Genomic DNA, 12,537 nt, shown 5'->3' with positions numbered 1-12,537 from the left:
GCCTGGCAGAAGTGCTGCAGGGCCAAGAAGGGGAACTGGGGGCATCCCAGCCCTGCTCGTGGGCTTGTGGCACCTACAGATGCCTCAGCTCAGGGTCTCAGACTTGTGCTGCCCTGAGCTGAGGCATCTGGAGGGCTACAGAGCCCAGCCAACAGCTCCCCTGCCCCTTCACTCAGCCCCTTTCTGCCCATGCCTGCTGCAGCCTAGAGAGCTCAGCACAGGCCACAGGAAAGCTGTTTGTTCAATAAATACAGACAGTGAAAAGAGGCGTTGGACAAAGAAGGGTAAAAAAACAGAAAAAAACAAACACCAAACTCTCTTTGGGTTTGCGCAAGCGGCCTTGGGTCCCAGACGGTATTGATCCCCAAGTCTTCCACCCTGCCTGTGCAGCAGCTGGGTCAGCGGGAACCCTTCAGTCCTGCAGGCACCAGGGCCTGGAAGCCTGGATCTCAGCACCATGGCTGCTGCGACCTGATGGGGAGATGCGGGTCCCCACTCCAGCAGGGCTCAGTAGGAGCACCTGCGTCAGGACGCATGCAACGTGGGCAGACACTGTTTCCTGCTAGTGCTTGTTCCATCCCTGCTCCAGCCGTCACAGGTTCTCTGGGGCAATGTGCATCCTGGTCCCCACCCCAGCCAGAGCTGCTCGTGGCTCTGACCACCTCCAGCAGATGCAGAGCCACCCTTCAAGCCAGATGGGGAGAGGGTCTGACATCACCCTCCTCCCTCTGCCAGCCCTCTTCCCACCCAGTTCAGCTACGTCTCCACCCTCTGGGGTGGGGTTGTCAGTGCTTGCAGGGTGGACCATGGGACTGCAGTCACGCTGCTCCACACCAGCCAGCTGCATGCACCTCAGGGGATCACCCCAGGAGCTCCCCTCGTGAACCTCCCTCTCCCACCCCCAGCACCCTCTCCCTGCTTTCTCAGCCCTCTCACATGGGGGACACGTGGGAAGCTGTGGAGAAACCTCAACAGGAGATTACGTAATGGCGCTGATGTGTCAGAGCCGCCCTTTGCCCCCAGCTCTCACGGCACTGACATGTCCCACTTTGCCACCAGCCAGGCTGGTGAGGGGCAGAGAGGGGGGCAGCTGCTCCGGGCCGTGGGCCAGAGGCGTGCCGAGAGGTTGCTCCTCGGTGAGGGAGCTGGCGTGGGGTTGTACACAAGGGTGCGTGTCCTGGGCACCGTAGCTTTGGCAGTCTTGCCTGGCAGTGTCTGTCCACTTTAAAAGGGAAAAGAGTTGCTCAGTTTTGTCCTGACTTTGGACAAGAATGGCCAAATACAAATGGTTTTGGTGGAATGGAAAATTTGGCCCAACCAAGGAAAGGTGCCTTCCACGGTAGGAATCACAAGCCCCCTGTGTCCAGGGGCTCCCGTATCATGTCCTGGATCTGGTTGAGACAAGTCAGGGGTTCTGCATCCCCCTGGGAAAGGCAGCCAAGGGGCAGAGAGCATGAGAGCTGTGGGACCAGCAGCACTGCAGTCTTTGGGCACAGTACGTCCTGGTGGTGGATGCCCAAACCTGCTGCCTGGGTTTTATAACCAAGTAGTTGGTTAGAAGAGGACTGTGCATGGCAGAGTGGGTCAGTTCCGTGCCAGGGCACATCCACCACCTTGCACCCTGGGAGAGGTGGAAGATGCGGGCCAATGACAGGGCACACGTGTACACATACATATGCACACACTACGGCTGGGAGTCTTTTATTGAATACCAGATAGCTGGGATGCTTGGAGAAGGAGACACTTTCCTCCCACTGGGATCAATTTCCCCTTCTTCACCCCCCTCCACCTCATGTCCAGCTGAGGTGTGGGGCCCCATGGACAGCCCTCCGCCCTCTGGCCTAGCCATTCCCCAGCATCTTTCCAGCTTCTGTCTCCCCCAGCACCCTGAGGTGGCCACTGCTGGGACCCATTACCTGAAGAGCCCATGTTCATGTTGCAGCACAGGACTGCACCATGGCCTTGGTCTGGGACCAGCAGCAGGGTGAGCCAGGGCTGCCCTGAGCTGCCCGGGGAGTCGCGCTCTGCAGAGTCCTGCAGGTAGAAGGGTCTGGTGTCCATCAGGAGCCAGACTCAGAGGCCGTGGCTCATAGGCAGAGAGGAATCCACGGGCAGATCTGAAGGGGGAAAAGAGCCGTGTAGGAGGTGAGGAAGGAGAGGACTTGCAGATTCAGCATCACCCTTGATGCTTCAGCCTCAGGAGGAGAAAACACCTTGGCAGGGTCCTCATCTCTCAGCAGCTTGCCAGGTCTCGCGCTGCCAGAGAGGGACCGGGAGGAGGGGAGCCCTGCATAGCATGGGTCCTGCCCTCCTGCCTCCTCAGATAGCTGGTCAGGTACAGCCACAGGCATCAACAATCATGTCAGGGATGTCAGTCTTGACAATGTTGCTGTCCCGGTCATAGTAGAGCAGAGAGAGGGGACGACGCTGCGTGGGCACGCAGCAGGAGTCCATGGCTGCGTCCGGATTGTTGGCTTTGATGAGGTTGAGGACAGCCGTGTGGAAGGAGGCGGCAAGGCCCGGGATGCCGGCCATGTGCAGGGGGCACAGCCCCGCACAGTAGTTCATGTGATATCCCTCCGGCTGTATGATCCAGTCCTCCCAGCCAATCTCCTTGAAGTCCACAAAGAATTCCTGGCGGCAGCACATCCGAGAGTCCCCGCTGCAATCAATGCCGCGCCGCTGGACCCGGTGGGGCAGCCTGGCCCGGGCCTGGGCTGCCACAAACGGCCAGTGGGAATCACTGTGGCTAGCCAGGAGGGGAGACCCCCAGTCCTCTGCCACCTCCAGTTCCACAGTGAGCCTCGGGCTCCCTTGGCCGAAGAGGCTCTGGACAGCTTGGCCCACATCCAGCGTGGCCCAGCCGGCCCTCTGCACCTCCAGCCGTGTCTCACTGGCCACAGTCGTGTTCAGCCCCGTTGGGTCTGGCTGCAAGAGTCTCACGGTGACAGGATGTGTCCCAGGGCTGGGGACAGCCCAGAACAGGTAGAGGGTGGCTTGCAGGATCTCTGCGCTCCCAGCCAGCTCCCGGGTGAAGCGGAAATGCAGATGAACGCTGCGGGAGGTGGAGGACCCTGTGCACGGAACTGAAAGCAGAGTCAGGAGGTGAAGGGGAGGGGCTCCCCCGGCCGAGGACCACCGAGTGAGAGCAAATGGGAGGTACATCCAAACTGGAGAGCAGAGCACAGTACACACAGGCGTCGAGGGGCCACCGCTTCCCTGCGCTGCTGCTGCTCCCCCTTCTTATGCCACTCTAAAGCAGCAGCATCTGGGCCCGGTGCTGAATGCAGCAACCCGGCTTGGTTCCGCCTCTGGCCTGATATCCCCCTTGTCAGTGAAGCTGCTGGAAGATTCTGAAGTAGGTTATCTGGCTGTGTAAACCAGCCTTAGATTTAAGGCAGTCACACTGATTTGCACCTCCAGCACTACCTGTGCTTTCCATGGCTGGAATCATCACCCGACATTGCTCCAGCATGTCCCACCCTTGCTGCTGCTGAGGCTGTGGAGCTGCCTCTACTCCTCACGAAGGAAGGGCTGACGGGGACTGTGAGAGCAGTGCTGGGCTCCTTGGCACAGCTCTGCCCATGAGGACACAACCCCCCTTCTCTGTGGTCTGGCACAGTGCAGGGGGGTGAGAGACTGGGCTCAGCCCCATGGCTCACGCCGGCTCTTCCGCTTCCAGCAGACACTCCACCAGGCCAGGAGACAACTCCCCATTGTCCCTATGTATGGGAACACAATGTACTGCGGAGGAGCGTTGTTCCCAGAGGTCTTTGAGGACACAGCAAGCCCTCACTATCCCACAGCAGCCATGCAAACCCCACAAAGGCCTGCGAGGGGAGTGTGTGCCCCCCACACCTCACGAGGCAGCAGATTGGGCTGGGCAAAGTGACAGTGCAGAAGGAAGCTCTGCAGGATGGAGCATCGATTCTGCTTCTTTCCAAAGACGACTGCACTTGCCTGGGAGAAGTGGGGAGTACAGGACCCTGTTTTTACAGTGATACTTGTCAGGACCACTAAGCACGTTTTGGGGAGTGCTCTCATCCCAGGAACACAGCTGATCTGGAGTGAAACGTGGCAGCCCACCCCTTTGGGTAGGAAGTGGAGACAGAGCTGAGTGCAGGGAGCAGATGGGCTTTGGAGACCTAAGTCCCCACATGGTGAGCTGACAGGGAATCTAGGCTTTAAATCATGTTTTGAAAAACATGGCAATCTGACCCCTCCACTTCTAGCACAAGTGGGGAGGGTTCAACAGAAATGGACAACAAATTCACATGATACAGCAGTCCAACTTTGCTCCTGCGCCCACCCCCTTGCCCCAACGTGCCCCATATGTAAATGAGAGGGGCCCCAGAGCCTCAGTAGGGCCTCCCCTGCCCGTGGCAAGGGGCAGCTGGTTGGGGTAAGCTTGGGACATGGATGCAATGGTCCTGGATATAGAGCCTCTCACTGCCAGTGCATCCAGCAGCAGTGGGCCCACTGGCCTGCTACACTGCCTGCAGGAGCGTGACGCCCTTGTGCAGAGCTTTTGAAATGCCTGTGCAGTGGAGGAAACCTCTCACCACCTTCCCACAGGCAAGACTTCCCTTCCTTCAGTGCCCCCCGCCTGAGGGCCCATCCCACCACGCCCACAGGATGCAGGGTCTGTACAGACCTGATTCGGCAAAGCTCAAGATCTCGTATTCCTGCAGACCCATCTCAGGACGCAGGTGTGGGGTGCTGCCGTCACGGGGAATCCCTGGGGAGACGGCCGTGTGCGTACGCTGCGCATACATCCTGCGGAGAGCGGTCAGCAGGGCCCCCCTGGGCATGGGCTGAGTGATGTTGGGCCTGTCGGGCAAGCGGAGCTTGGAGAGGATGCTCTGCTTCGCCAGCGCGATGAGCACGTCCCGCTGCGTGGTGGGGGCCAGGGCCGCCAGCCCGCAGGCTGGGCACCGCACTCCCCTGGGAGCCGCCATCCTCAGAAGGCTCAGGAGCAGGAAAGCCACCGTGGCTGTCATCTCCAGTGCCGGGAGGTGACGGCCGGGGGGTCTCAGCAAATAGCGTTCCTCCAACTGTCCGGTAAGCCGAAGTCAAACCGGGACAGCAGCGCTGCGGCTGGGAGAGCAGAGCGCGGCAGCGGGACGGCGGCGCTGGACCTCGCAGGGGCAGAGAGCGAGGAAAGGCTCGTTCTCCTGACGTGGCCACAAATATTGGCTGATCCCGGGCAAGATAAACGCCCCTGCGATCCCGCAGGAGCCTCTCCCGGGCACGGGGCAGCCGCGGCGCAGCTCGCCCCGCGTTAAGGTGGCCCCGGGCGGATGGCGCCCCCGCTCGGGGGGCTCAGCCCGGGGCTGCCCGCTCGGCAGAGGCTGCCGAGGGGCTGGGGCTGGGCCCCGGCAACCTGCTCCGGCCAAGGGAGGGCACCCCGGTCCCACTCCGCTGCCCCCCTCAGGGGCGGGCGCCCAGGAAGGCGGCAGGGGTCCCCGCGTACGGGGCGGGCCCCGGGGGGCGCCCAGGGCGCATCGTGGGGGCCCCCCATGGGGCGGAGCTGGGCCCCCTGGGAGACGGGGAATCCCCGGGGGCGGGGGCGGCCCCCGGGCAGAGCCGGCATCGCGCGTGCTGCCCGCTGGGGGGCGGGGCCACGGGCTGGCTCCGCCCCCCCGGGGGGGCGGTCGCGTCTCTGCTGCCCGCGGCGCCCTCCGCTGCGCCAGGGGGCGCTGCCGCATTCCGTCCGCCTTCCGCGGCGCCGCGTCCGGCAGGTTGCTACGACAACGGGCGCGAGGCGGGCGCGGGATGGTGACGCAGCGCGCACGGGTAGTGACGCAGCGCGCACGGCGCCGGGGGAGGAGCCCGCCGCTTCTCTCCTTTTTTTTTTTTTCCCCCCTCCCCCCCCTTCCCCCCCCCCTTCTGTTTCTTTCCCCTTTTCTCCCCGTTCCGGCCGCCCCCCCGCCCCCCGCCCCGTCCCGTCCCCCCATCCGCCCGCCGTCTCCGCCGCCCCGCCCGGGCGGCCCAGGCCCGGCCCGGCCCGGGGTGGTGGCGGCGGCGGCGGCCCCGCGGCGCAGGGCCCGGCCCGGCCCGGCCCGGTAAGTGCGCGCCGCCGGGGACGAGGGCCGGGCGCGACGGTGGGCTGGGGCTGGGGCCGGAGTCGGAGCCCGGGGCGGGCCGGGCCGGGGGCTCGAGGCCGGCGGGGTGGTCGGTGGCGCCCCCGGGCCGGGTGGGGACGCGCCGCCCGCGGGGAACCCGCCGGCAATGTCCTCCCTGCGTCCCCGCTCGTTCCCCCGTCCCCGCGGGGCCGCGGGCCTGGGTCTGGCGTGTCCCCGGGGCTCCTGCCGCCGCGGGCCAGCGTGTGGGCAGGGCGCGCCCGGAGGCGGTGTCCGACTCCCGCGCTGCCCCTCTCGGGGTCGGTGTCTGGCTGGGTCTCCGCCATCTCCGGGCGTTGCTGGCCGTCGGGGCTAGCGAGACTCGCCGCGGTGTCGGTGCGTGGAGGAGTTCGCAGCGGGCCGCTTGCCTCGGCAAGTTGGCGGAGCACATGGTAGCTGGGTGCTCCCCTGCACCGTGCATCTGTGGCTGGCCCGGATGCAAGGGGCATCCCTGTGCGATCCGAAATGTGCCTGAGCTTGCTGTGGCTGCCTTGTTTCCCAGTCTTCTGCGTGCAGTGCAGCACTTGCGAGAGGCTACAAAGGAAGGGGAGCAACAGGTGGGAGAGGAGGCCTCATATCATCCGTTTCTGTGTCTGAGAAGTGCAGTAAGGTTTTCTGGTATCTTCACAGCGTCTTTGCTTTGAAACTCTTTCCTGGAAACATTTTTGACTTCTGGGGCCCTGCTTTGTGTAACAACAAGAGTAAAAATGCTGGAGAATTAGTTGTCTTCTGTCTTGGTTGGAGAGTATTCAGGAGGGGTTTCAGAGACTCTGAGCAGGCCACTAATGAGATATGTGGGAGGGTTGTCTTGCTACTTGTTACTCGGTGTTCTCTGCCCTGTGACACCTTTAAATCCTCACAGGACTTTTTGGGGTACCTGTAGATGTTTGGACTGTCTGCCTGAGTGTCAGTTGCCTCTGACTTCTGCCAGTGCAATATTCTGGCAGCAAGTTTCGCAGGTAAGTTGATGTTACTTAAAGTCTTCCTCTATCAGACAATTTAAATCAGATCAGAGGTTGTCCTTCTGAGCGCCTGATACAGTGTGTAAATAGATGTAGCTGGTGGATTGTTACCTCTCTTCTCTCACTGGGTGAATCTTTTTTAATCCCTTCCCTTAGAATTTGATCTAGATTATCTCTTTCATCGATGACAGCTTTTTATGGTTTTCAGTCATTGTTCTTTCTGGCCTTTTTTTGTTTTGAGATGGGTGAGAAGGCTGAGCCCAGGCCTAGGCTGCTGCACTGGTCTCTGATTTTATGAAGGGCTTGATGATGTGCTGTCTTTCAGAAACTGCTTATAGGAGGGTGTTTGCCTTTTAAAAGGCCACCGCAGATCTGGGGGGCAAAGACAGTGCCAGCTCCTTAAGTGGTGGACAAGGCTCTAGACACTTAACTGGCTCATTGAGGGCGGTGTGCAGACCCTGTGGTTTTCTGCTGTCTCTTTCATTATCGATTGTTACATAAATGAGCATCTACTCCAGCCCTCTGTTAGGCCACAGAGAATCTGAACTTGTTGGTAAAGTCCTTATTTGCCTCTGTTCTTTCTAGGGTCTGTACTTGCTTTTGCTACAGCTGTGTCTTTTTGACTTACTCCAACTTATTTGTCCTGCACAGGGTTTGGTGTAAGATCCCTCTTATTTCACTCTGTCCCAGGATATGCCCTTTTCTGCCATGTCTTCACCTGTTTCCACCGCATCCTCAAGTTTGACTGTTCACTGTAGTGAGTGTGCTACATGTTGGTGAGCCTGGCTGACATGTACTACAGTTAGCTTATCTATCAAAAGCAATGAAGATGCAGTGGTCAGGGTATCAGGGCTGGCTGTACAGACCCATTCTAGATGTTGCCTTGAATTTTGATTTGGACATAAGGTTTACGTTCTTGTTCTTTTCTGCCCTTCAGCAGTGCTACACACAGTAGCCCCCTGCACTGTGAAGTGTTCCTTGTGAGGCAACTCCTAATAATTAATAATAATTTAAACAAAAGTGGGAAGGAGTGTCGCCAGAATCCTTGCTGTTCATTCCTGAACTTGTGACTTCTCGGGGAAGTTAAAATTCCCCCACAGATACAAAAACATTTCCAGTTTTGTATCTTAGGTAAAATGTGGCATGGATGATCATCCCACCTCCCTTGCATTTTTTTGTCTGAGATCTGTCTGTGTTGGTTTCACATAGCGTAATTGTGCCCAGACCCAGGTGTTACATTTTTCAGAGGGGTGAATTGATTCCCATTCCTGGGAGCTGATTTACCAGCTTGCAGATACTACCAAGAACCTTACTCAGTGCATCTGTCTAATCTGAATGACCTGTTGCTTGTAGGTATCTTCTTAACATCCAGACTGATCAGCTCAGAAATGCATTAGCTTTTCTCCTGAGCACTTAAAGCTGAACTCAACTGCTTTAGCTCTGCCTGTTTTTTGTATACTTTTGTGATGCTTCAGTGCTGACAAAAGATGTCTGGAAAAAGAAGGTGTATTTCTAGCCATATGTGCTGATAATATGCAGCTAGGTGTGCCTCAGTAGTGGGAGTGGTAAGGGAACGAGCTTCACTGCAAGCTTCTGGCAGAAGTGCCAAGCTTCCAACTTTCCAGGACGGGCTTTATTTTTCTTAAAGCTCAAGGATGCCACTGTCATTATGAGTACAAGGAAACCTTAAGTTTATTATAGCTTCTGCTGCTTTTTCTGTTCATGCAAAGTGATCCATTAGAATCTGAACCACTCTGAAGAGGGTTCAGATGCGGCCTGAGCTGGAAATGCAGAGCTGCTGTTAATCCTGCATGTGTTGCTCAGTAGGTGCAAACTACTGGCTATCTTCAATTTTGGAGCAAAGTCAGAGCTTAGAAAGTGTAAGGAACCCAAAGCGTTGGGGAAGGGAGGTGCTAAAAAGACTTGATCGAGGGAGATAACCTGCTTGGGGAGCTGGAAATAGTGCCAAGCTCTGGAGCCTGTTTATCGCCAAACAAAGGGTAGACTGAAGAGTTATGTCCTGACAGTAAGGACGGTGGCGGGACTCTTTGGTATGGTGTTGTGGCTGCTTCTTCAAGCCCCACGGAACATCAGAGCTGTGCTAAGGCTGACTGGCGTTTCAAAGAACGGATACTCTAGAGGAGAGCACGCTGTAGGCCACAGAAACCCGTGATCATTGGCGTGCACAAGATTTTTTCTCCATCTGCATAGGGAGCAGTGAGAGTATCTTGTGGGACCTGGTTTGCTTGTCAGAAAGCAGGTGAACACATGCCTTTTTACAGATCAAAACAGTGCCCTTGCTAATTCTAAATCTCTGTCTCAGTGCTCCTTTTCCTGCTGGCAGCATGCAGGGAAGTTCCACACGTGGCTGGTCTTGGTTCGGCTTTCTGTCACTGGTACTTGTTGAGAATCTTGTCTCGCCTCTTGCCTTGACCTGTTCTCCATCTCACTTTAAGAATTGGGACCTGCTTCCCTGTGGTTACTTCAGATAGTTCTGATTCCTTATGCTCCGTTATTTTTTATTTCTATCCTGTTTGCTACCTGTAGCCTATTAAGGATGACTGATGTAACCTCTGTGTCCTTCTCCTTGAACTTGTGCTGGAAATTCTTGATTAAATCGTACAGGGTTGCTGTAATCTTCCTTCCTGATTAAATGGCAATTCAGTAGTTCACAGATGATTTGCTGAAATATTTTTTTTTTCTGTAGGTGTTCTCCATCCACAGCTCTCTGTATTTTCAACTAGCTGTTAAACGTATATTGGTAAAGATTTCCCTCTGTTTGTTCCTGTTTCTTTGTAATGCAAGGACAGGTTGTATCTGCATAGTAAACTTCAGAAACTTATTCCAGTGCATGTGTGTATTTACAAATAAAAGGGTTTGGTTGGGTTTTTTTTTAATGGAACAAACTAGATGATGAAGAAAGACATTAGACTGATTTTTTTCTTCTCTGTCCATCAAGATGGCAAAGTATGATGTTTGATGGCAGCTTCACTGGATAGTAAACCATTACCCCAGACTCCAGGGATTGCACAAGTGAGGATGGATCTCAACAGGTTGTTTGCAGTGATGATGCTTTGCTGGATACAGCCACCTGGTCTTTGAGGAGCTGGATTAAGACTCCCAAATCAACTCCTGCCAGTTGTGAAGGAGAAACACCCCTTGGATATGGTCCATTCTCTTATCTCTTCCCCCTGCTACTGTGTGTGGACTGACTGGGGACTGGTGCCCTAGAGGTGAGTAGGATATGGAGTCAATTGACCCTTTAGTTACCAGGCATTGCAGTTTTTCTGAGTGGTTCCTAAGGGACAGTTCGAGTTACCTGCATAGCATGAACAAGATGAAACCTTGAGTGATTTAACAATACCGGACAATGGTTCGTAGCATTGTCCTCCTCTTTGGCTGAGTCCTGGTAGCTTTGTTTGCTTAAACCTTTCTAAGATCAAAACTGAGAAGTTACAGTCTATGGTGTAGCTGCATTTCTCTCCATTCAGAGATATATAATGCTAGTTAGTCAAGTGCTGCTTTGAGCTGCAGCCATCTGACCTGTGAGGGTCAAGTCTGTAGGCTGGTAGTCCATTCAGCAGAGTGGAACTAAAGGAACTAGTTAGTTTTCTCTCAGATTTCTTCTCAGGTGTCTTTGCTGGTTGCTGCTGTTTTGGGACCTGATCTGCGGTGTCCCCTGGAAGAAGCAGATAGTTCTAAATCTAGCTGTCCAGCTTGCCAGAACATAATGCATCTATGGCCTCTTAGATCCTGTGAGTTGCAGTGTTAGAATTTGTTAGATACCCGTGGATTGTCTCTTGCCGAGATGCCAGAGGAAGCTGTTCTGTTCATGTACCACTCATACGGTGATGCTTCTTGGGGTCCCAGACACAATCTGATTTACCCAGGCACCATGCTTGCATAAAACTAGCTCTGTTTTTCTGGTTCCAGCATTACCTAGAGCCTTTCTCAGCAGCCTGCTGTATGATGTGCAGAACTATGTGCTAGCTGACAGTTGAAGTTAATCCCTTATAGGGGCAAATACAGTATTTCTTTCTCTGTCTAATCAGTTACTTCAGGCTCCCTACAGACTCACTGCTAGGTGAATATTTTAGAAGTCGTTTTGCTGGGCTTAAGTTTTTGAGTTTTCCTTACGGCTAAGCGCATTGACAGGGTGTTTTGACTGTACTGCTCTGCATCACATCTAACTAAAAACGTGATGTAGCTGGTTTAAACAGCATGGTGCTGCATATATTTTTTTGGCTTGTGTGACAAGTATGAGCTAAACCCAGCAAACAAGGTTTAGCGTGGTGTACTATATATGTCCAAAGCTGTACTGACTTGACTATTATCAGGTTTAATGCTATCCCTGGAGTTACATCATTGCAACTTTGCATTTCTTGTTCTAGTTAAGTAAAAGCTAAGGCCTGGGAGTAAGCTAACACCTTCTTAAGATGGATGTATAAGGAAGCAAGTCCCAGAGAACTTACCAAACTACATGTGGCTGCTATCTCTGTGGCTGGAAAACTGTTGCATAAGGACCCAGGATTCTGCTATTGCCTGGCGTAGTTAGTGTTGGGAGAAGGGGTGGCAGCATTGCTCAGTTTCACAGAAACTGAAGAAATGTTTGTTGTTCTTGCCTGCCCCTGTTGTAGCTGTCACAGGTTGTCTGTAGCAGGCTTTAAAAATGGTTGGAAGGAATAGAGGGGCCTGGTCGACTGAATTAAAGGGGAAGGAAACTGCTGTACTGATGGCAAGGAATTGACTGTGGGAGAAACAGACCCTCTTATTCAGTGCTGGCCTGTGGATCAGAGCAGTGGGGAAATGTCCGTGTCAAATCCCTTCTTCCAGCTGTTCTACAGTACCTCTTGTTCTGCCTGTGATATCCTATCTTCTCATCAGAGCACAGATGCATCAAGTTCCCCTTATAGTAGTGATGCCATTTGTGTTGCTAAATTTAAGATTGTGTCAGTGCTGCTATTCTAAAACCCAATTTTCAAGGTGAAGGTTTATAAATCGCACATTTAAAAAAAAAAAAAATTAAAAAGAGTATCTGTCTGTAGGACTGGTCCCAGGCTTAGCTTCCTTTCAGTGCTTAAATTCTTTTAGAATCACAGAATGGTTTGGGCTGTAAGGGACCTTTTTAAAGATCATCTCATCCACCTGCCTGCCATGGGCAGGGACATCTTTTGCTAGATCAGGTTGCTCAAAGCCCCGTCCAACCTGACTTTGAACACTTTCGGGGATGGGGCATCCACAGCTTCTCTGGACAACCTGTTCCAGTGTCTCACCACCCTCATCATAAAAAAAATTCTTATATCCAGTCTAAATCTGCTTTCTATCTTTCAGTTTAAGACACTTGTCCTGTCACTACAGGCTGTGGTAAAAAGCCTTTCTCCATCTTTCTTATAAGCCCCCTTTAATTATCAAAAGGCCACAATAGGGTCTTCCCAGAGCCGTCTCCTCTCCAG

At 54.6% G+C, this 12,537-nt stretch overlaps 1 protein-coding gene across 2 annotated transcripts; it reads right to left on the bottom strand.

Annotated features, from left to right (window-relative positions):
• Positions 1 to 1,687: 1,687 nt before the first annotated feature.
• Positions 1,688 to 5,563, bottom strand: LOC141936579 (inhibin beta C chain-like). 2 transcript variants are annotated; one of them, XM_074853644.1, is made up of 2 exons: positions 4,655 to 5,563; positions 1,688 to 3,086 (listed from the first exon to the last, which is right to left on the bottom strand). In XM_074853644.1, the coding sequence occupies exons 1-2, from the start codon at positions 4,998 to 5,000 to the stop codon at positions 2,332 to 2,334; spliced, it is 1,101 nt and encodes a 366-aa protein (XP_074709745.1). In that variant the 5' UTR covers positions 5,001 to 5,563; the 3' UTR covers positions 1,688 to 2,331. The 2 variants fall into 2 exon arrangements, with proteins under 2 accessions (XP_074709745.1, XP_074709746.1); XM_074853645.1 differs by having other exon boundaries at positions 1,688 to 3,074.
• Positions 5,564 to 12,537: the final 6,974 nt, after the last annotated feature.

This window comes from Strix uralensis, chromosome 33 (assembly GCF_047716275.1).
Source record: "Strix uralensis isolate ZFMK-TIS-50842 chromosome 33, bStrUra1, whole genome shotgun sequence".
In the NCBI taxonomy this organism is placed as follows: Eukaryota; Metazoa; Chordata; class Aves; order Strigiformes; family Strigidae; genus Strix; species Strix uralensis.
This window is presented reverse-complemented; position numbering and strand designations above follow the sequence as displayed.